At 50.9% G+C, this 22,417-nt stretch overlaps 1 protein-coding gene across 2 annotated transcripts in view; it reads right to left on the reverse strand.

The window, feature by feature from the left end:
- Window positions 1-1,779: 1,779 nt before the first annotated feature.
- Window positions 1,780-22,417, reverse strand: part of TPR (translocated promoter region, nuclear basket protein) — a 76,589-nt gene continuing 55,951 nt past the window's right edge. The window contains exons 25-34 of one of the 2 annotated variants that reach the window (XM_089667317.1): window positions 21,201-21,376; window positions 19,902-20,049; window positions 18,198-18,335; window positions 15,969-16,100; window positions 15,434-15,564; window positions 13,213-13,423; window positions 12,812-12,955; window positions 7,543-7,741; window positions 1,983-2,185; window positions 1,780-1,889 (exon numbers count right to left, since the gene is read on the reverse strand). In XM_089667317.1, the coding sequence (XP_089523443.1) occupies window positions 1,827-1,889; window positions 1,983-2,185; window positions 7,543-7,741; window positions 12,812-12,955; window positions 13,213-13,423; window positions 15,434-15,564; window positions 15,969-16,100; window positions 18,198-18,335; window positions 19,902-20,049; window positions 21,201-21,376 (1,545 nt within the window). In that variant the 3' untranslated portion in view covers window positions 1,780-1,826. Of the gene's footprint in view, window positions 1,902-1,982; window positions 2,186-7,542; window positions 7,742-12,811; window positions 12,956-13,212; window positions 13,424-15,433; window positions 15,565-15,968; window positions 16,101-18,197; window positions 18,336-19,901; window positions 20,050-21,200; window positions 21,377-22,417 lie in introns of both variants that reach the window. The other variant, XM_089667316.1, reaches the window with a different exon arrangement.

Consider the following 22,417-nt stretch of genomic DNA (forward strand, 5'->3'; position numbering starts at 1 on the left):
ATCACCTGGACATTTTTTGCTATTCAGCACTGCGCTACTTTAACTGGTGCGGTCATGCAACACTGTACTCAAATGAAATTTATATAATTTATTCCCCACACAAATAGGGGGTGTGTTGTGGTTTTTGTGGGAGGAACAGTGCCCCCTCCCTCACTGACGTCCAGGGGAGGAACAAATAGCTTTCTTATGGTGGTATTTGGTCACCGATTTATTTATATTTAATTTTATAAATTAACCGCTTACTGACCGCCATATATCAGAAATACTGCTACAGGGCGGCACGGGTGCGCAAAATCACGTATACACACACGATTTTGCATTTCTGGGTAGGGTGCGCACGAGGCACAGCACAGCCATGCAAACTGTGTGCTTACAGTGAAGTACACAGACCCCGCCCCATAGTAAAACACACCTAGCACACAGTTAACCCTTTGATGGCCCCACATGTTAACCCCTTCCTGCCCAGTGCCATTAGTACAGTGTCAGGGCTTTTTATCAGCACTGATGACTGTATTGGTGTCATTGAGGATGTCAGTGACACCAAGTCAGTTCCCCGCCCCCCCAGTGTCAGAATGCCTGCCGCAGTCCCGCTATAAGTTGCTGATCGCCGCCATTAGAGCTCATGTACATGGGGCATTTGAAAAACTCTTCTGACCGCTGGAAACTGACTGCTAGAAAACATTAAAAAAAGGTAGTTTAGCTGCGTTTTTAAAAGGTAACCTGAGGAGATCCAAATGCCCAGAATGCACAAAATAAAATAAAAAACAGTAAATAATTAACTATTTCAGACATTTTGTGAGAAGCGGGGAGAGGCGGGAGCAGGGAGAGAGCGGGAGCAGGGAGAGAGCGGGAGCAGGGAGAGAGCGGGAGCAGAAGAAGCAGGGGGAGCAGGAGAAGAGAGCAGAAGAAGCAGGGGGAGCAGGAGAGAGAGAGCAGAAGAAGCAGGGGGAGCAAGAGCAGAGAGAGCGAGCAAGAGCAGAGAGAGCGAGAGCAGAGAGAGCGGGAGCAGAGAGAGCGGGAGCAGAGAGAGCGGGAGCAGAGAGAGCGGGAGCAGAGAGAGCGGGAGCAGAGAGAGCGGGAGCAGAGAGAGCAGGAGCAGAGAGAGCAGGAGCAGAGAGAGCAGGAGCAGAGAGAGCAGGAGCAGAGAGAGCAGGAGCAGAGAGAGCAGGAGCAGAGAGAGCAGGAGCAGAGAGAGCAGGAGCAGAGAGAGCAGGAGCAGAGAGAGCAGGAGCAGAGAGAGCAGGAGCAGAGAGAGCAGGAGCAGAGAGAGCAGTATGTGTGGAGATGACCGGTCTTTTCTGGTTGTATTCACCATGGATCCCATCATGAGCGTAATGTGGCGCGTTCTACCATTTTTTCCTTCACACAAAACCTGGAACTGACTGCGCCGGTGTACCGGGTCCATTTGAATACATAGAAAACGCTTTACATGCATTTTTGATGAAGAAAAAAAGGTTCTGGACAGCATCTGGATATGGTCCAGTCCAAAAAAAAAAAAAAAAAAAAAAAGTGTCTAAACGCAAACGCGCATAAACGCTTTTAGAAGCTTTTGCGAAGCCGGTAAACTCCACTCCTGAACGCTATTTTTGTGCTTTCAAGAAAACGCCTGTAACCTGCGACGTGTACATGGAGACACATAGGAACACATAAAGGAGAGTTCAGGGGCTGCTGAAAAAAACGCTCACTGTTCCTAAACGTCAGTTCAGCCGCCGCAGTGCACAGGAGCCCTCAGTCCAAGTAAAAAATTAAAAAAAGTCTGAAGCAGGGTAACCTGGCCCTTTGTTTGGAGGCCCCTTCCCTAGGAAGTGGTCGGCTGGAGGCGGTACTTACGTCCCTCTCTCCCCAGGAGCCGCCGTTGGCTTCACAGTGATCTGCCGTTGCTCGGGGACCTGAAAAGAAATCTGATTTTACTGAATGTCAGGAAAAACCTAAAAAAAAAGAAAAACCCGGAAACCGCGCAAACCAAATGAGAAAAGTTTTACTTTTGACGTTTCCTGATTCTCGTCCCGTTGCTCCTGGTGTCGCTCTTGCTGCTCACGCATTTCCCGCTCCAGGCGACAGATGCGTCCTTCGTATTGCGACTTCAAAGCACTCATGCGGACTTCCAGCTCCTCCTTCTGCTGTTCGAGAGACGCGATTCGTTGCTTCAACTCTTCATTGTCGCTTGTAAGTTGTTCCTTCAGACCTTCGTGAGAGGAAACCTCAGAGATGAACACCCGACACACATCAACCGCGTCCCCGCCGCCATATAGAAGGGCGGCGCGGGTGCGCAAATTCACAGATATATACGTGATTGTGCATTTCCGGGGAGGGAGGGTGCACAAGCCACGGGAGCGCCCTACCCGTGCCACCATGTCAATCACTGGGTCCCGGCCGGTGGTTACCCGCCGGCGCCTAGTGATTACTGAGCATCTCCAATGGGGAGGAGGACTGGTTTGTTTACTAACAATCCTCCCTGTCAGCTACGGCGCACAGCACAGCCATCCCGATCAATGTGATTACAGTGAAGCACCCCCCTAGTAAATCCCAGCACACAGGTAACCCTTTGATCCCAGAGATGTTAACCCCTTCCTGCCTCTGTTTACTAACAGTCCTCCTCCCTATCAGCTCAGGCCCACTGCACAGCACAGCTATCCCGATCAGTGTGCTTACAGTGAAGCATCCCGCCCGCCTTTAGTAAAACAGTCCCAGCACACAGTTAACCCTTTGATCGCCCCTCACATTAACCCCTTCCTGCCCAGTGCCATTAATACAGTGTCGGTGCTTTATATTAGCACTGATCACTGTATTGGTGTCACTGGGGATGTTAGTGACACCAAGTCAGTCCCCCCCCCCCCCAGTGTCAGAATGCCCGCCGCAGTCCCGATACAAGTCGCTGATCTCCGCCATACTAGTAGAAAAAACAAAAAAATCCCAGTATCTATACCGCCATTTGTAAACGCGATAACTTTCACGTAAACCAATTAACACGTACTGGGATTTTTTTTTTCCCGGAAAGATGTCGCAGAATACATTTTGACCGAAATTTGTGACGAAAAATTTTATTTAAATTTTTTTACTGGACATGTTTTATAGCAAAAAGTCCAAAATATTGTTTTCTTTTCTCAAAATTGTCTTTTTAATAGCGCAAAAAAAAAATCAAAACCGCACAGGCGATCCAATACCACCGAAAGAAATCTCAATTCGTGGAAAAAAAAAAAAAAAAGGACATCAATTTAATTTTGGGTGCGGTGTTGCACGACCGCGTAATTGTCTATTAAAGTAACGCAGCGCCGTATGGCAAAAAATGGCCTGGTCAGGAAGGGGAGGGGGCAATCCTCTGGGAGATTGGGGGGCAATCCTCTGGGAGATTGGGGGGGGGGCAATCCTCTGGGAGATTGGGGGGGGGGGCAATCCTCTGGGAGATTGGGGGGGGGGGCAATCCTCTGGGAGATTGGGGGGGGGGCAATCCTCTGGGAGATTGGGGGGGGGGGCAATCTTCTGGGAGATTGGGGGGGCACAATCCTCTGGGAGATTGGGGGGGGGCCCAATCCTCTGGGAGGGGGAGAGGGGGGGGGGCACAATCCTCTGGGAGGGGGAGAGGGGGGGGGGCACAATCCTCTGGGAGGGGGAGAGGGGGGGGGGCACAATCCTCTGGGAGGGGGAGAGGGGGGGGGGGCACAATCCTCTGGGAGGGGGGGAGCACAATCCTCTGGGAGGGGGAGAGGGGGGGGGGGCACAATCCTCTGGGAGGGGGAGAGGGGGGGGGGCACAATCCTCTGGGAGGGGGAGAGGGGGGGGGGGCACAATCCTCTGGGAGGGGGAGAGGGGGGGGGCACAATCCTCTGGGAGGGGGAGAGGGGGGGGGGCACAATCCTCTGGGAGGGGGAGAGGGGGGGGGGCACAATCCTCTGGGAGGGGGAGAGGGGGGGGGGCACAATCCTCTGGGAGGGGGGGCACAATCCTCTGGGAGGGGGGGGGCACAATCCTCTGGGAGGGGGGGGGGGCACAATCCTCTGGGAGGGGGGGGGGCACAATCCTCTGGGAGGGGGGGGAGGGGGAGAGGGGGGGGGGCACAATCCTCTGGGAGGGGGAGGGGGGGGCAAAATCCTCTGGGAGGGGGAGAGGGGGGGGGGGCAAAATCCTCTGGGAGGGGGAGAGGGGGGGGCACAATCCTCTGGGAGGGGGAGAGGGGGGGGGCACAATCCTCTGGGAGGGGGGGGCCACAATCCTCTGGGAGGGGGAGAGGGGGGGGGCACAATCCTCTGGGAGGGGGGGGGCACAATCCTCTGGGAGGGGGAGAGGGGGGGGCACAATCCTCTGGGAGGGGGGGGGCACAATCCTCTGGGAGGGGGAGAGGGGGGGGGCACAATCCTCTGGGAGGGGGAGAGGGGGGGGCACAATCCTCTGGGAGGGGGAGAGGGGGGGGCACAATCCTCTGGGAGGGGGAGAGGGGGGGGGCACAATCCTCTGGGAGGGGGAGAGGGGGGGGGCACAATCCTCTGGGAGGGGGAGAGGGGGGGCACAATCCTCTGGGAGGGGGAGAGGGGGGGGCACAATCCTCTGGGAGGGGGAGTGGGGGGGGGCACAATCCTCTGGGAGGGGGAGAGGGGGGGGCACAATCCTCTGGGAGGGGGAGAGGGGGGGGGGCACAATCCTCTGGGAGGGGGAGAGGGGGGGGCACAATCCTCTGGGAGGGGGAGAGGGGGGGGGCACAATCCTCTGGGAGGGGGAGAGGGGGGCACAATCCTCTGGGAGGGAGAGAGGGGGGGCACAATCCTCTGGGAGGGGGAGAGGGGGGGGGGCACAATCCTCTGGGAGGGGGAGAGGGGGGGGCACAATCCTCTGGGAGGGGGAGAGGGGGGGGGGCACAATCCTCTGGGAGGGGGAGAGGGGGGGGGCACAATCCTCTGGGAGGGGGAGAGGGGGGGGGCACAATCCTCTGGGAGGGGGAGAGGGGGGGGGCACAATCCTCTGGGAGGGGGAGAGGGGGGGGGCACAATCCTCTGGGAGGGGGAGAGGGGGGGGCACAATCCTCTGGGAGGGGGAGAGGGGGGGGGCACAATCCTCTGGGAGGGGGAGAGGGGGGGGGCACAATCCTCTGGGAGGGGGAGAGGGGGGGGGCACAATCCTCTGGGAGGGGGAGAGGGGGGGGGCACAATCCTCTGGGAGGGGGAGAGGGGGGGGGGGCACAATCCTCTGGGAGGGGGAGAGGGGGGGGGCACAATCCTCTGGGAGGGGGAGAGGGGGGGGGCACAATCCTCTGGGAGGGGGAGAGGGGGGGGGCACAATCCTCTGGGAGGGGGGGGGCACAATCCTCTGGGAGGGGGAGAGGGGGGGGCACAATCCTCTGGGAGGGGGGGGGCACAATCCTCTGGGAGGGGGGGGGCACAATCCTCTGGGAGGGGAGGGGGGAGGGGGAGAGGGGGGGCACAATCCTCTGGGAGGGGAGAGGGCAAAATCCTCTGGGAGGGGGAGAGGGGGGGGGCACAATCCTCTGGGAGGGGGAGGGGGGGGGGCACAATCCTCTGGGAGGGGAGAGGGGGGGGGGCACAATCCTCTGGGAGGGGGAGTGGGGGGGGGCACAATCCTCTGGGAGGGGGAGTGGGGGGGCACAATCCTCTGGGAGGGGGAGTGGGGGGGGGCACAATCCTCTGGGAGGGGAGTGGGGGGGGCACAATCCTCTGGGAGGGGGAGAGGGGGGGGCACAATCCTCTGGGAGGGGGAGAGGGGGGGCACAATCCTCTGGGAGGGGGAGAGGGGGGGGGCACAATCCTCTGGGAGGGGAGAGGGGGGGGCACAATCCTCTGGGAGGGGGAGAGGGGGGGCACAATCCTCTGGGAGGGGGAGGGGGGGGGGCACAATCCTCTGGGAGGGGGAGGGGGGGGGGCACAATCCTCGGGAGGGGGAGAGGGGGGGGGGCACAATCCTCTGGGAGGGAGAGAGGGGGGGCACAATCCTCTGGGAGGGGGAGAGGGGGGGCACAATCCTCTGGGAGGGGGAGAGGGGGGGGCACAATCCTCTGGGAGGGGGAGAGGGGGGGGCACAATCCTCTGGGAGGGGAGAGGGGGGGGGCACAATCCTCTGGGAGGGGGAGAGGGGGGGGCACAATCCTCTGGGAGGGGGAGAGGGGGGGAACAATCCTCTGGGAGGGGAGAGGGGGGGCACATCCTCTGGGAGGGGGAGGGGGGGCACAATCCTCTGGGAGGGGGAGAGGGGGGGGCACAATCCTCTGGAGGGGGAGAGGGGGGGGCACAATCCTCTGGGAGGGGAGAGGGGGGGGGCACAATCCTCTGGGAGGGGGAGAGGGGGGGGCACAATCCTCTGGGAGGGGGAGTGGGGGGGGCACAATCCTCTGGGAGGGGGAGGCACAATCCTCTGGGAGGGGAGAGGGGGGGGCACAATCCTCTGGGAGGGGAGAGAGGGGGGCACAATCCTCTGGGAGGGGGAGAGGGGGGGGCACAATCTCTGGGAGGGGGAGGGGGGGGGGGGCACAATCCTCTGGGAGGGGGAGAGGGGGGGGGGCACAATCCTCTGGAGGGAGAGAGGGGGGGCACAATCCTCTGGAGGGGGGAGAGGGGGGGGCACAATCCTCTGGGAGGGGGAGAGGGGGGGGGGCACAATCCTCTGGGAGGGGGAGAGGGGGGGGCACAATCCTCTGGGAGGGGGAGAGGGGGGGAACAATCCTCTGGGAGGGGGAGAGGGGGGGCACAATCCTCTGGGAGGGGGCACAATCCTCTGGGAGGGGAGAGGGGGGGGGCACAATCCTCTGGGAGGGGGAGAGGGGGGGGCACAATCCTCTGGAGGGGGAGAGGGGGGGGGCACAATCCTCTGGAGGGGGAGAGGGGGGGGGGCACAATCCTCTGGAGGGGGAGAGGGGGGGGCACAATCCTCTGGAGGGGAGAGGGGGGGGCACAATCCTCTGGAGGGGAGAGGGGGGGGCACAATCCTCTGGAGGGGGAGAGGGGGGGGGCACAATCCTCTGGAGGGGGAGAGGGGGGGGCACAATCCTCTGGAGGGGGAGAGGGGGGGGCACAATCCTCTGGAGGGGGAGAGGGGGGGCACAATCCTCTGGAGGGGAGAGGGGGGGGCACAATCCTCTGGAGGGGGAGAGGGGGGCACAATCCTCTGGAGGGGGAGAGGGGGGGCACAATCCTCTGGAGGGGGAGAGGGGGGGCAATCCTCTGGAGGGGGAGAGGGGGGGGCAATCCTCTGGAGGGGGAGAGGGGGGGGGGCAATCCTCTGGAGGGGGAGGGGGGGGGGCAATCCTCTGGAGGGGGAGAGGGGGGGGCAATCCTCTGGAGGGGGAGAGGGGGGGGGGCAATCCTCTGGAGGGGGAGAGGGGGGGGGCAATCCTCTGGAGGGGGAGAGGGGGGGGCAATCCTCTGGAGGGGGAGAGGGGGGGGCAATCCTCTGGAGGGGGAGGTGTTATCTGTACATGAACCCCTGTAGATTCAATGATATACTGGGCTGGACGTCATGTTTTCTGGCTCTGGAAGGGTCCATTTTGCAGAATGCCATTTTTACGCTCAAATAAATAGAAGACGTCATCAGGGGATCTTACAGTGAGCTGTGCGAGTCTCTGCTTTGCAGCAAACAGCGTTTTCTTGGTTTTCTCCTCCTTCTCGTTGATTTGCTGGCGCAGTTGCTCCTCCTGCACGGTCTTCTCCTGGAGGTCCTTATGAGCTTTGGACGCCTCTGCCTGGAGCTGTGCGATCTGTTCCTGCAGAACTTTCCCTTCATTCTCTCTCTCATCTACAGTCTTCAAAAACACAAAGATTTGTAGATTATCGGCGGTTCAGGAGGGACATTTCCTTACCAGGTGCTCTGTGCCGAGGGGTCGCTTCACACCATAGACGCGCAGTCCGGATGTGAAGAAAAAGACAGGAGGGGAAAAACGAACCGGAAAGCATCAAAAATACACCAGAATGCGTCAAAACCGCATAAAAACGCATGTGAAAGCGTGATCGCATTCCGGTGCATTTTTAATGAGATCTGGTGCTCCTCCCTCTTTTTCTTCAATTGAAATAGGAAGGTGTTACAGTGCCTTTTTGATGCGTTTTTGTGTGTTCCGGTGCAGTTCTGTGCAGGAAATATGCAGCCCGTTTTCTCTCTCTTTTCATGTGACAACATTGAGGAAATGACACTTTGCTACAATGTGACGTAGTCAGTGTACAGTTTGTATAACATGGAAATTTGCTGTCCCCTCAAAATAAATCAACACTCCGCCATTAATGTCTAAACCTCCGGCAACAAAAGTGACTCCACCCCTAAGTGACAAGGTCCAAATTGGGCCCAATGAGCCATTTTCCCTCCCCGGGGTCATGTGACTCTCAGGTTTAATTTGAGGGTATGTACATCCAATTGGAGTCGGGGGACCAAAAGTAATTGGACAATTGAATACAATCATAAATAAAATGTTGATTTGTAATATTTTGTTGAGAATCCTTTACTGGCAATGACTGCCTGAAGTCTGGAACCCATGGACATGACCAAAGACTGGGGTCCTCCTTTCTGATGCTTTGAAGTCTGGAACCCATGGACGTGACCAGAGACTGGGTTTCCTCCTTTCTGATGCTTTGAAGTCTGTCACACATGGACATGACCAGAGACTGGGTTTCCTCCTTTCCGATGCTTCGCCTGAAGTCTGGAACCCATGGACATGACCAAAGACTGGGTTTCCTCCTTTCTCATGCTTCGCCTGAAGTCTGGAACCCATGGACATGACCAAAGACTGGGTTTCCCTCCTTTCTGATGCTTCGCCTGAAGTCTGGAACCCATGGACATGACCAAAGACCGGGTTTCCTCCTTTCTGATGCTTTGCCTGAAGTCTGGAACCCATGGACGTGACCAAAGACCGAGTTTCCTCCTTTCTGATGCTTTGCCTGAAGTCTGGAACCCATGGACGTGACCAAAGACCGGGTTTCCTCCTTTCTGATGCTTTGCCTGAAGTCTGGAACCCATGGACGTGACCAAAGACCGGGTTTCCTCCTTTCTGATGCTTTGCCTGAAGTCTGGAACCCATGGACGTGACCAGAGACCGGGTTTCCTCCTTTCTGATGCTTTGCCTGAAGTCTGGAACCCATGGACATGACCAAAGACCGGGTTTCCTCCTTTCTGATGCTTCGCCTGAAGTCTGGAACCCATGGACATGACCAAAGACTGGGTTTCCTCCTTTCTGATGCTTCGCCTGAAGTCTGGAACCCATGGACATGACCAAAGACTGGGTTTCCTCCTTTCTGATGCTTTGCCTGAAGTCTGGAACCCATGGACGTGACCAAAGACTGGGTTTCCTCCTTTCTGATGCTTTGCCTGAAGTCTGGAACCCATGGACGTGACCAAAGACTGGGTTTCCTCCTTTCTGATGCTTTGCCTGAAGTCTGGAACCCATGGACGTGACCAAAGACCGGGTTTCCTCCTTTCTGATGCTTTGCCTGAAGTCTGGAACCCATGGACATGACCAAAGACTGGGTTTCCTCCTTTCTGATGCTTCGCCTGAAGTCTGGAACCCATGGACATGACCAAAGACTGGGTTTCCTCCTTTCTGATGCTTCGCCTGAAGTCTGGAACCCATGGACATGACCAAAGACTGGGTTTCCTCCTTTATGATGCTTCGCCTGAAGTCTGGAACCCATGGACATGACCAAAGACTGGGTTTCCTCCTTTCTGATGCTTCGCCTGAAGTCTGGAACCCATGGACATGACCAAAGACTGGGTTTCCTCCTTTCTGATGCTTCGCCTGAAGTCTGGAACCCATGGACATGACCAAAGACTGGGTTTCCTCCTTTCTGATGCTTTGCCTGAAGTCTGGGACCCATGGACATGACCAAAGACTGGGTTTCCTCCTTTCTGATGCTTCGCCTGAAGTCTGGAACCCATGGACATGACCAAAGACTGGGTTTCCTCCTTTCTGATGCTTCGCCTGAAGACTGGAACCCATGGACATGACCAATGACCGGGTTTCCTCCTTTCTGATGCTTCGCCTGAAGTCTGGAACCCATGGACATGACCAAAGACTGGGTTTCCTCCTTTCTGATGCTTCGCCTGAAGTCTGGAACCCATGGACATGACCAAAGACTGGGTTTCCTCCTTTCTGATGCTTTGCCTGAAGTCTGGAACCCATGGACATGACCAAAGACTGGGTTTCCTCCTTTCTGATGCTTCGCCTGAAGTCTGGGACCCATGGACATGACCAAAGACTGGGTTTCCTCCTTTCTGATGCTTTGCCTGAAGTCTGGAACCCATGGACATGACCAAAGACTGGGCTTCTGCCTTTCTGACGCTTTGCCTGAAGTCTGGAACCCATGGACATGACCAAAGACTGGGTTTCCTCCTTTCTGATGCTTTGCCTGAAGTCTGGAACCCATGGACATGACCAAAGACTGGGTTTCCTCCTTTCTGATGCTTTGCCTGAAGTCTGGAACCCATGGACGTGACCAAAGACCGGGTTTCCTCCTTTCTGATGCTTTGCCTGAAGTCTGGAACCCATGGACATGACCAAAGACCGGGTTTCCTCCTTTCTGATGCTTTGCCTGAAGTCTGGAACCCATGGACATGACCAAAGACTGGGTTTCCTCCTTTCTGATGCTTTGCCTGAAGTCTGGAACCCATGGACATGACCAAAGACCGGGTTTCCTCCTTTCTGATGCTTTGCCTGAAGTCTGGAACCCACGGACATGACCAAAGACTGGGTTTCCTCCTTTCTGATGCTTTGCCAGGCTCTTCAGTTGTTCTTTGTTTGGGGGTCTTTCTGCCTTTAGTTTTGCCTTCAGCCAGTGAAATGTATGCTCAGTGGGGTGGAGATCAGGTGATGGACTCGGCCATTGCAGAATATTCCAATGTGGATGTACATACCCTCAAATTACACCTGAGACTGTGCACTTTCAGCCCATATCCATTATAAATAAATTATATATTTATTATATAGCTTGAATATGTTTTGGTAAATACCTGAAAAATATATATACACACATTATATATATATATATTTGTATTCCTTTTACAAAGAACTTAAACATCCCTTGTATAAGGGTGACGGGTCCTCATAGTAAAGACATCAATGTCTCCACTACCTTTAAAAGCATAACAAAACAAAAAAAAAAAATTGTTTACATCCAGCTCAGACAGGAAGTGATGTCATGACATTTGCTCTGGTCCTCCTAGATCATAGAGGTTAGGAAAGAATCTGGTCTTTCCTCACCTCTGTGTTCAGCAGCCGCATGCATATATACATAAACATTTTAATGTAAACATTCCTTGTAACAGAAATAAGACATGACAGGTCCTCTTTAAAAGCATAACAATAGAACAAAAAAAAAAAAAAGATTGATCTTATGAGAAGAAAAATAAAAATTTGTTTACATCCAGCTCAGACTGGAAGTGACGTCATGACGTTTGCTCTGGTCCTCCTAGATCCTAGAGGTGAGGAAAGAATCTGGCTTTTCCCCATCTGTGTCCAGGAGCCGCAGCTGCAGGACTGGTTTCCCGGCGAGCAGCGTCTAGGGTTAGGGGGTGTCCCCTTCTCCCCTTCCGCAGCTTTCAAAAGCGATCCAGCGGCTAATCAGCTGCTTGGATCGCTTTTACCAGAAAGAGAAACGGCTAACATATAGACCAGGGTTATGTCTGATCGCTTCAGCCACGACCCCAGAAAACCACGTGCAATTGTGTATTCAGAATACTGTGGGCTCCAACCTACAGCTGCACCTACGGTCATGCATGCACCACAAACACCAAGTCACTCAGCTGCACCTACGGTCATGCATGCACCACCAACACCAAGTCACTCAGCTGCACCTACGGTCATGCATGCACCACCAACACCAAGTCACTCAGCTGCACCTACGGTCATGCATGCACCACCAAGTCACTCAGCTGCACCTACAGTCATGCATGCACCACAAACACCAAGTCACTCAGCTGCACCTACGGTCATGCATGCACCACAAGTCACTCAGCTGCACCTATAGTCATGCATGCACCACAAGTCACTCAGCTGCACCTACAGTCATGCATGCACCACCAAGTCACTCAGCTGCACCTACGGTCATGCATGCACCACCAAGTCACTCAGCTGCACCTACGGTCATGCATGCACCACCAAGTCACTCAGCTGCACCTACGGTCATGCATGCACCACCAAGTCACTCAGCTGCACCTACGGTCATGCATGCACCACCAAGTCACTCAGCTGCACCTACGGTCATGCATGCACCACAAACACCAAGTCACTCAGCTGCACCTATGGTCATGCATGCACCACAAGTCACTCAGCTGCACCTATAGTCATGCATGCACCACAAGTCACTCAGCTGCACCTACAGTCATGCATGCACCACCAAGTCACTCAGCTGCACCTATGGTCATGCATGCACCACCAAGTCACTCAGCTGCACCTACGGTCATGCATGCACCACAAACACCAAGTCACTCAGCTGCACCTATGGTCATGCATGCACCACCAAGTCACTCAGCTGCACCTACGGTCATGCATGCACCACAAACACCAAGTCACTCAGCTGCACCTATGGTCATGCATGCACCACCAAGTCACTCAGCTGCACCTACAGTCATGCATGCACCACAAACACCAAGTCACTCAGCTGCACCTACGGTCATGCATGCACCACCAAGTCACTCAGCTGCACCTACAGTCATGCATGCACCACAAACACCAAGTCACTCAGCTGCACCTATGGTCATGCATGCACCACAAGTCACTCAGCTGCACCTATAGTCATGCATGCACCACAAGTCACTCAGCTGCACCTACGGTCATGCATGCACCACAAGTCACTCAGCTGCACCTACGGTCATGCACCACCAAGTCACTCACCTTTTGCAAGGCCTCCAGTTGACCTTCCAGTGCTGAGATCTTTGCTTCAGCCTTTGCCCGAGAATCCTTCAACTCCTGGATCTCCTTCTGGGAAGCTTGCTCTTCAAACTGTGCTGCTTGAGCTGTGGAGGTCTCGGCAACCAACTAAAAACAGCAACAAAAAAAAAAACACACACGTTTGTATAATTACTTCATGCAAATCTATGAACTGGACCCTCCGCTCCACTATCCCCATCCTGCCCCAGAGCCTGGGGACCACGCGAGGGCATGCGACGGTGGCAGGGACTGCGTTTGGGAAGGCCGGGGAACACTGGATCTCATTCCACCGGATCTGCTCCCGAGGAGGACAAGTCCAGGAACAAAGCTGAACAAATCAAATACAAACCCCTAGAGGTGGTTACCTTGTCGTGCTGAACCTTCAGCTCCTCATACTGCGTCTTGTATCTCCTTCCGATCTTTTTAACCTGTGTGATGGTTTTGATTTTTTCTTGGATGTCGGCGACTTTAACCTCAAGTTCTTTCTGGAGATTTTCCTTCTCGGTTTTGTGTTTCGTCAGATCTTCTCTTACGTTCTGACACTGACTTTGGCTCGTATTTAGGGCGGCATTCAACCTGTCATCAATACGGTCAACAGAAATCATCAGAATATATTGGGGGGGGGAAGCTGGTTTAACCACTTCCACCGCTTTCACCCCCCCCCCCTTCTGGTCCGGACACTTTCCCCCCCTTCCAGTCCGGACACTTTCCCCCCCCTTCCAGTCCGGACACTTTCCCCCCCCTTCCAGTCCGGACACTTTCACCCCACTTCCAGTCCGGACACTTTCACCCCACTTCCAGTCCGGACACTTTCACCCCCTTCCAGTCCGGACACTTTCCCCCCCTTCCAGTCCGGACACTTTCCCCCCTTCCAGTCCGGACACTTTCACCCCCTTCCAGTCCGGACACTTTCACCCTCTTCCAGTCCGGACACTTTCACCCCCTTTCCAGTCCGGACACTTTCACCCCCTTTCCAGTCCGGACACTTTCCCCCCCTTCCAGTCCGGACACTTTCCCCCCCTTCCAGTCCGGACACTTTCCCCCCCTTCCAGTCCGGACACTTTCCCCCCCTTCCCCCCCAGGCCAATTTTCAGCTTTCAGCGCTATCACACTTTGAATGACAATTGTGCGGTCATGCAACACTGTACCAATATGAATTTTTTAGCATTTTTTTTTTAGACAGATAAAACTTTATTTTGGTGGTATTTATTCACCGCTGGGAGTTTTATTTTTGTTGCTATATAAATTAAAAAGTCTAAAAAGTTTGAACAGAAGTGTTTTTCTTATAAAATTTTGCAAATAAATAATATTTCATCATAAATCTTGGCCAAAATGTATTCCATTATCTTTTTAGTAAAAAAAAAAAAATCCAAATTAATTTATAACCAAAAATAATATTTTAAAATTTGTTTACATTTTTTTTATTTTTACATATTATACAGTATTTATAAAGCGCCAATAGTTGGCTCAGCGCTGTACATTACAAAGGGGGGACAGAACATGTGACAGAACAATACCAATACAATGCAAAACATGAGGGGATCGAGGGCCCTGATCCTTGGAGCTTACAATCTAGGAGGGGGGGGGGATGGTGGTACAGGAGGAGATAGCTGTGGGGGATGGGGTGGTAGGAAGAGTGGAGGAGGTCGGCAAGTTAGCAGGGGGTGGGGTAGGCTTCCCTGAAGAGATGGGTTTTCAGGGTGCACCTAAAGGAGAGGAGAGTAGGTGATAATCTGATGGGTTGGGGCAGGGAGTTCCAGAGGATGGGTGACACCCTGGAGAAGTCCTGGAGGCGGGCATGGGAGGAGGAGACCAGGGAACTAGAGAGAAGGAGGTCTTGTGAGGAGCGGAGTGTGCGTGTTGGGCGGTACTTGGATATTAGGTCGGTGATGTAGTTCGGGGCAGTATGGTGGACGGCTTTGTACGTCAGTGTTAGGATTTTGAATTTGATCCGTTGCACAATCGGAAGCCAGTGGAGGGATTGGCAGAGGGGGGTAGAGGACACTGAGTGGAGGCCAGTGGAGGGATTGGCAGAGGGGGGTGGCATAAAAGCAATCATTTCTCCTTCTCTCTGGCTGCATTCTTGCAGCCATTGAGAAATACTGTGTGAGCTGTGATTGGTCACAGCTTGTCACATGGTACAAGGCTGTTGGGAATAGCCCTGTACCATGTGATCTCGGTGATCATTCACAGATTTCACACGTAGCAAGCAATGATGGCAGAAGTGACATCTTGCTTACTACTCTGCATGTGATCACTGATTGGCCAATATAAAGTGTCCGGACTGGAAGGGGTTAATCTGTAGGGAACATTCAAGGCGGCTCAGTCAACTAAACCCTTCTGAGATCCGGCCTGCCCCAGGGCCCCTCGGGTGAATATGAAGGCATGAGAAGGAAATCTAAGGAGGACAGAAATGTCCCTCAATATCCATGTTCTACATACACACGCGTGTAGTGAGTCGAGTCTGCCAAGAATTGTATGTTAGGGACATTCATCGGTTCTTTAGTCCAGGATGACAGCAGACAAAATCTAAACACTTTTTGTAAACAACAAGATTTGAGAGTTGTCAGGGAAAGCGGCACTTACCTCGCAGTCTCTGTTTTCAGTTTCCCGACGTCCTCGGTGAGTTGCTGAATTCGCTTCACATTGACGTCTCTTTCAGAAAGCAGCTTCTTGTTCTCCTCGGCATCCGTGTCTTTCTGCTGATTTAATAAGTGCTGACGATGGACAGAGAAGACAGAAATGAAAACAATTCAAATTCAATTTTATTTAGAAATGGCTTCAAAATCGGCCGCATTGCTATGGAGTCCTAATGCTGAATTGTCCTTCAAATAAAGAATTTATAAACACTAACTTTTGTATATTTTTTTTTTTTTTAAACGTTTTGTTTCAATTTTAAAAACACACAACTCTCTTGTTTTTTTATAAAGCAGAGGCTCAAGAGCAGTGATCTCCCTGGAAGCAAGCCGGCAACGTACATTTGCATTGCTGAGCCCATCCCTGCAGCCCCTCGCAGTATATTTGCTGTGAGCGGGCGGAAAGTGATTAAAGTGCAATTTTTTTTTAAAAATGTATCTATTTTTTTAGACATCCATCTTAGGAAATCCTCCAAACGCCATACCTGTGTTCTCGCCTTCCAACGCTTCACGTCTTCCTCAAGCAGCTTCTTTTCTGCTTGAAGCATGCCGCTCTTCTCACTCAGTTCAGAGTTGGACTCTTGCAAAGGCAAAATATTTGATTCAAGCTTTCGAATCTGAAAATAAATACAGGGAGTAGTACAACTATATCCATCCATCATCCATCCATCTATCTATCTATTATCTATCTATCTATCATCTATCTATCATCTATCTATTATCTATCTATCTATCTATCATCTATCTATCTATCATCTATCTATCATCTATCTATCATCTATCTATCTATCATCTATCTATCTATCATCTATCTATCATCTATCTATCATCTATCTATTATCTATCTATCTATCTATCATCTATCTATCTATCATCTATCTATCATCTATCTATCATCTATCTATCATCTATCTATCATCTATCTATCTATTATCTATCTATCTATCTATCATCTATCTATCTATCATCTATCTATCTATCATCTATCTATCATCTATCTATCATCTATCTATCATCTATCTATCTATCATCTATCTATCTATCATCTATCTATCTATCATCTATCTATCTATCTATCTATCTATCATCTATCTATCTATCATCTATCTATCTATCATCTATCTATCTATCATCTATCTATCTATCTATCATCTATCTATCATCTATCTATTATCTATCTATCTATCATCTATCTATCTATCATCTATCTATCATCTATCTATCATCTATCTATCATCTATCTATCTATCATCTATCTATCTATCTATCTATCTATCATCTATCTATCTATCATCTATCTATCTATCATCTATCTATCTATCATCTATCTATCTATCATCTATCTATCTATCTATCATCTATCTATCATCTATCTATCATCTATCTATCTATCATCTATCTATCATCTATCTATCATCTATCTATCTATCATCTATCTATCATCTATCTATCATCTATCTATCATCTATCTATCATCTATCTATCTATCATCTATCTATCTATCATCTATCTATCTATCATCTATCTATCATCTATCTATCATCTATCTATTATCTATCTATCTATCTATCTATCTATCTATCTATCTATCTATCTATCTATCTATCTATCTATCTTTTATTTTATTTTTTTTTACAATTTTTAATAAATAAATAAAATAAATATCTAAAAATATATATACAAATCAAAGACTATATTATTTTTTTTTTTTAAGTATCAAAAGAAGGCATGTAAGCATGCAAAAAAAAAAAAAAAAAAAAAAAAAAAGGTCCGCAGAAGCTGCTGTTGGCCATAGAACAGATCCAACTCAGTTTTTATGTTTTGCCAGATATGTATCACATTAAAATTTAAAGTAGAACTCCACCCTAAACCTAATTGTTCTCAATGTTCCCACCCCCTCCAAACACCTCTGCTGATTAACCTGTGTAGGAAAGATGTATATACTTGCCTATTATCAGCCCGCCCCGGTCATGTGATCCTCCTGTTAGCCATCAACAGCTGCAGGGAAAGGGGGGGGATTTCAGGACCGTCCCGGCCATTGCTGGTGCTCTCTTCTCCCCTGCAGCCGCCACTGGCTGACACAGGGAAGCAGAATCACATGAAAGTAGGTAAGTCTATACACCTTCCAGACATAGGTAGGAGAGAGGAGGGGACATGAAGACTAGGTGGGGCTGGAATTCTACTTTAGCCCCTTTGCGTCCGCAGTAGGCAAATGTGCGGCCTATCAGTGGGTGGACCTTGACGCTGAGAGGCCGCATATTTGCATACCCAAACGTGCCAAGAGGGCGCGCTCCGTGTGTGCTCCCAGCACAGTTACCAGCGTCTAGCGGGACAAGAACACAGGGGGACAGCGCATCTAAGTGTAGCAGATTAACCCCTCCCTCTTCAGATGATGTCATCCAGCCCAGTATATCGTCGAATCTACAGGGGTTCATGTACAGATAATCCCCCCCCTTCCAGAAGATTTCCCACCCCCCCCTTCCTGACCAGGTCATTTTTTGCAATACGGAACTGCATTACTTTAACTGACAATTGTACGGTCATGCAACACTGCACCCAAATTAAATTTACATCCTTTTTTCCCAGAACTAGAGCTTTCTTTCAGTGGTGGTGGGGATGGGGGGGGGGGGGGGGAATCATCTGGAGGTCAATTGTTTCTATTGTAACCTTTACACGATGACACCAGAATACTGAACGATCGGCCAGTTGCTCACCTTGGCCTGAAGTTGCTGAAGATTTTGATCGAGTTTTTCTTTATCTTCTCTCAACAATTTATTGGTTTCTATTAGCACGTTCATGGTTTCCGTTTTCTTCATCAGCTCTTCATGTTGGGCCATGGTCTTCACAGTCACCTGAAAGGTAAAACCAAGAAGAGTCTGTCAGAAAGCCCCTGACCCAGACAGATGTCCCGGGGTGCGCTCAGCTGGTGCCTGCACAGGGGTGCCCTGGATGGAATAATGCAGAGACTCATTATGGGGGGAAGGTCAGCGGGAGGAACGGCGCCCCGTCACCGGCGGGAGGAACGGCGCCCCGTCACCGGCGGGAGGAACGGCGCCCCGTCACCGGCGGGAGGAACGGCGCCCCGTCACCGGCGGGAGGAACGGCGCCCCGTCACCGGCGTCGGCGATAGTGCCTTGTAAACCGTTTTAGGAAAAGTGCCCCAAGGGGTCAGATAAAGGCAAGCACAGGGCTACATCTGGCCCCCATTTTGGAGCCCGCTGATCTAGCGCCACCAATGTGATGGATTTGGTAAAATGCCTATTCGGTTTCCTGTTTAAAATATACATTTTATATGTATTTACTTTTATACTTTTTCATATTTCTAAATATATGTGTTGTGCGTATATATTTTGTCTGCTGGGCTTTGCAGTCCTCAACTTGTTTGTTCAGAGCGATGTTCTCAACCCCTCCCGTCGAGCTGTGAGGATCTTGTACCTAGGCCTTGAATATGTGAGGGTCTTGTACCTAGGCCTTGAATATGTGAGGATCTTGTACCTAGGCCTTGAATATGTGAGGGTGAGGATCTTGTACCTAGGCCTTGCATATGTGAGGGTGAGGATCTTGTACCTAGGCTTTGAATATGTGAGGGTCTTGTACCTAGGCCTTGAATATGTGAGGGTGAGGATTTTGTACCTAGGCTTTGAATATGTGAGGGTGAGGATCTTGTACCTAGGCCTTGCATATGTGAGGGTGAGGATCTTGTACCTAGGCCTTGCATATGTGAGGGTGAGGATCTTGTACCTAGGCTTTGAATATGTGAGGGTCTTGTACCTAGGCCTTGAATATGTGAGGGTGAGGATCTTGTACCTAGGCCTTGAATATGTGAGGGTGAGATCTTGTACCTAGGCCTTGAATATGTGAGGGTGAGGATTTTGTACCTAGGCTTTGAATATGTGAGGGTCTTGTACCTAGGCCTTGAATATGTGAGGTTGAGGATCTTGTACCTAGGCCTTGAATATGTGAGGGGGAGTGAAGAGATAATGGGGGAGGAGCCTCAAGTATCAAGTTTCTGCACTTCTCCCATATTTCAGCCAAGCAAAATGTGCCTTTTAGAATGTGACTGTATTTACATAATAGTGACGTATACTCCATTGTTCTCCTTGTATAAAAGGTTAAGCACTGCCCTGCAATACTCAGATGATGTGAAAGTGGCTGTACTGGACAGTTGTCAGTGTAATTATTTCCGGCGTGCACGCCTATCCACATTTCAAATCAGGAGCAGCAGCATTCAACCCTGAGCCCAATTGTGGTTCCCAAAACCTTTACACCAATAGTTCTCAGCAGGGAAGACAGACCAGCAATGTATGTCCTGGCGGGGTATGAGGTGTCATCAGTGCTTCATGGAAGTGCGGAAAACTCCCACTGAATGTACCAGCCCAGAGCTCTTCTATAACCACGACGTCGAACATTTCACTGACCTGAACCTTTTCCCGCTCAGAATTCAGGCTGTCCTGCAGCTCATTGATTTCCTTCTCCAAATGCTCTATTCGCTGACGATATCGAATACATTCCACCTGGGCAACATCGAATCTTGCTTCAGCTATTTCTTTCTCTCGTCTCACAAATCTGAAATAGACGATCGACCTCAGTACATGGCGGGAACATGATTGTATTTTTTTTTTTTTAAACAATGAACATGTCATACTTACCAGCTCTGTAAGGGTTTGCACAGAACAGCCCGATCCTCTTCCTCCCCCTCTGGGGTCCGGCACTCCTATTTCCCCCCCATGAAGTTCCCTCATAGCAAGCTGCTTGCTATGGGGGCACTCACGCAGGCTCACTCCTGAGCTGCACTCTGTGTATTCATTGGCACAGAGCCTCTGGGAGACCCCAGACGCCATATTTACGCCCCGGTGTTCTTTGGCTTGTTTTATGTCCACCACCCCAGAGCACTGGCCGTGTGATTAACTCCTTCAAGTCCGGACACTTCCTCCCCCCTCCCGCTCAGGCCAATGTTCAGATTTTAATGCCACGCTGTACCGAAAGGGAATATATTTTTTTTTTTTTTTGAGACAGATCAAGCTTTCTTGTGGTGGTATTTGATCACCGCTGGTGTTATTTTTTCTGGTACATAAAATGAAAAAAGTGAACATTTTTGAACCCTGGAAAAATAGTTTTTTCCAAAAATTTCCACACCCTCAGCAGTTCGTATGAATGGGGTGCAATTGTGATGCGGAATTCGCAGCAGTTTCTGCGCGAATTGCGCACCGCATCAGTGTGGACCCGGGCTAAGTGAATCTTTGATTTCATTGCAGCCATGTAATTTGGATTGGATTATTGAGCCGTTTGAATGCTTTCCTTTTGGAACAAAATGTACAACATCCCAGGACAGCCAATGAGATGAAGCCATTACACAGCGCCGACACTTGGCTGTGGACCTCAAACCTCATTGGACACAGCTGATCACGCGGTGTAAGGCCATTGTGATTGGCCTTTTATCTCATGTGGTCGGCTGTGTCCTACAGACACAGCGATTACGGAGAGAGCCGGGTGTGCGCCGCTGGGGGCACACGTTCCGGGAGGACGTCATACGACTCCCTCCCAGAACGTCATTCGGCTATAGCGTGGTTGTGAAGTGGTCCAAGTGACCGCAATGTACCGAGGTAAGAGCCCCCGAAGGCTTCTGATATTTCCAGCAAAGGAAATCTAAAGCAGAGACCAACCCCAGGTAATGTCATCTAACCGTCCTTTACACATCAGGATCAGCCGTTGGATACCTGAGAATCTCCATCACTTGTTCCTCAGACTTCCCTTCTTCACCGAAAGACACATTGAGGGCTCCCTCCTGCACAGAGGTCACCATCTTCTTACTGAGGGCCTCAATCTGGTCGTGTAACAGTCGGTTCTGCTTTTCCAGGTCTTCACAGCGGGAGCGATTCTTGCCCGTCTCTTCCTATAAATTAATGGAACAGTAAAATGTTCATGCAAGAAAAAAAAAAAGAAAAACTAGACACAGAGAGCCAGACACAAGAAATTAGGGATGCACCGTAACATATCGGCCGAAAACAGCCCTATCGGTATTATGCCGATAGGAAAAATGTAGCCGATACAGGAGCCGATGCAGGGGACAGTGTGTACTGTAGATGTGAGGGGGGGGGGGGGGGCTGAGAAAGGCAGGAGAGGAGCCGTGTATACAGGGACTGGCTGTCACTATGTCGGTTTTTACAATTCATTACCGGCTTTTTTTTCTTCACTATAGCTCACAGAATCAGCTGTCACTTTCCCCCCCCAGATAAAAGAAACAATGTTTCCTTTTAGTTTCTTTTCCCAAGTTAAAAGAAAGTTTCCTTTTCATTTATTTCCCCAGTTAAAAGAAATAGTTTCCTTTTAGTTTCTTTCCCGATATAAAAGAAACAAAGTTTCCTTTAGCTCCAGGAAAAGTGACAGCTAATTCTGTGAGCTATAGGGGAAAAAAACAACAAAAAAAACAAAAAAAAAAAAACCTGGCAATTGCATTTAAAAATCGGCACTGACCTACAGCGACAGCCAGTAAGGGAGCCTCTCTGTATACACTGCTCATCTCCTGCCCCCACCCCCCTACAAAGAGGACCTGCCACTCATATTCTATCCCATAGGGGACTATTGGTCCCCTATGTGATAGCAAAAAAAAAAAGTAAAACATTTTATAAATATATTATATTTACACACACACATATTGCGACAGTGTGGCGATCTGTCAGGATATAGAAAGGATATTTCTCCACAAGGCAGGTTGAGGGGCTCCGGGTACTTGTTTGATGCAGAGGTAAGTGGCTTTTCACTTTTCTCATGTCTTTGTAAGGTCCATTTTGGGACCTGGAGCCGGGAGATTTCAGTGGTTTGGGAGGGATGAAATCTCCAATCCTGGGACCAGGTTTTGGGAATGTCCAGGAGACCGATTGGTCAGGTGTGCATGGCTCTCTTCTAGAGTCAGGACCAGGGTTCTGGGATCCAC

This window comes from Staurois parvus, unplaced genomic scaffold, assembly GCF_062004578.1.
Source record: "Staurois parvus isolate SC_StPar_1 unplaced genomic scaffold, SC_StPar_1.0 ptg003172l, whole genome shotgun sequence".
Classification (NCBI taxonomy): Eukaryota; Metazoa; Chordata; class Amphibia; order Anura; family Ranidae; genus Staurois; species Staurois parvus.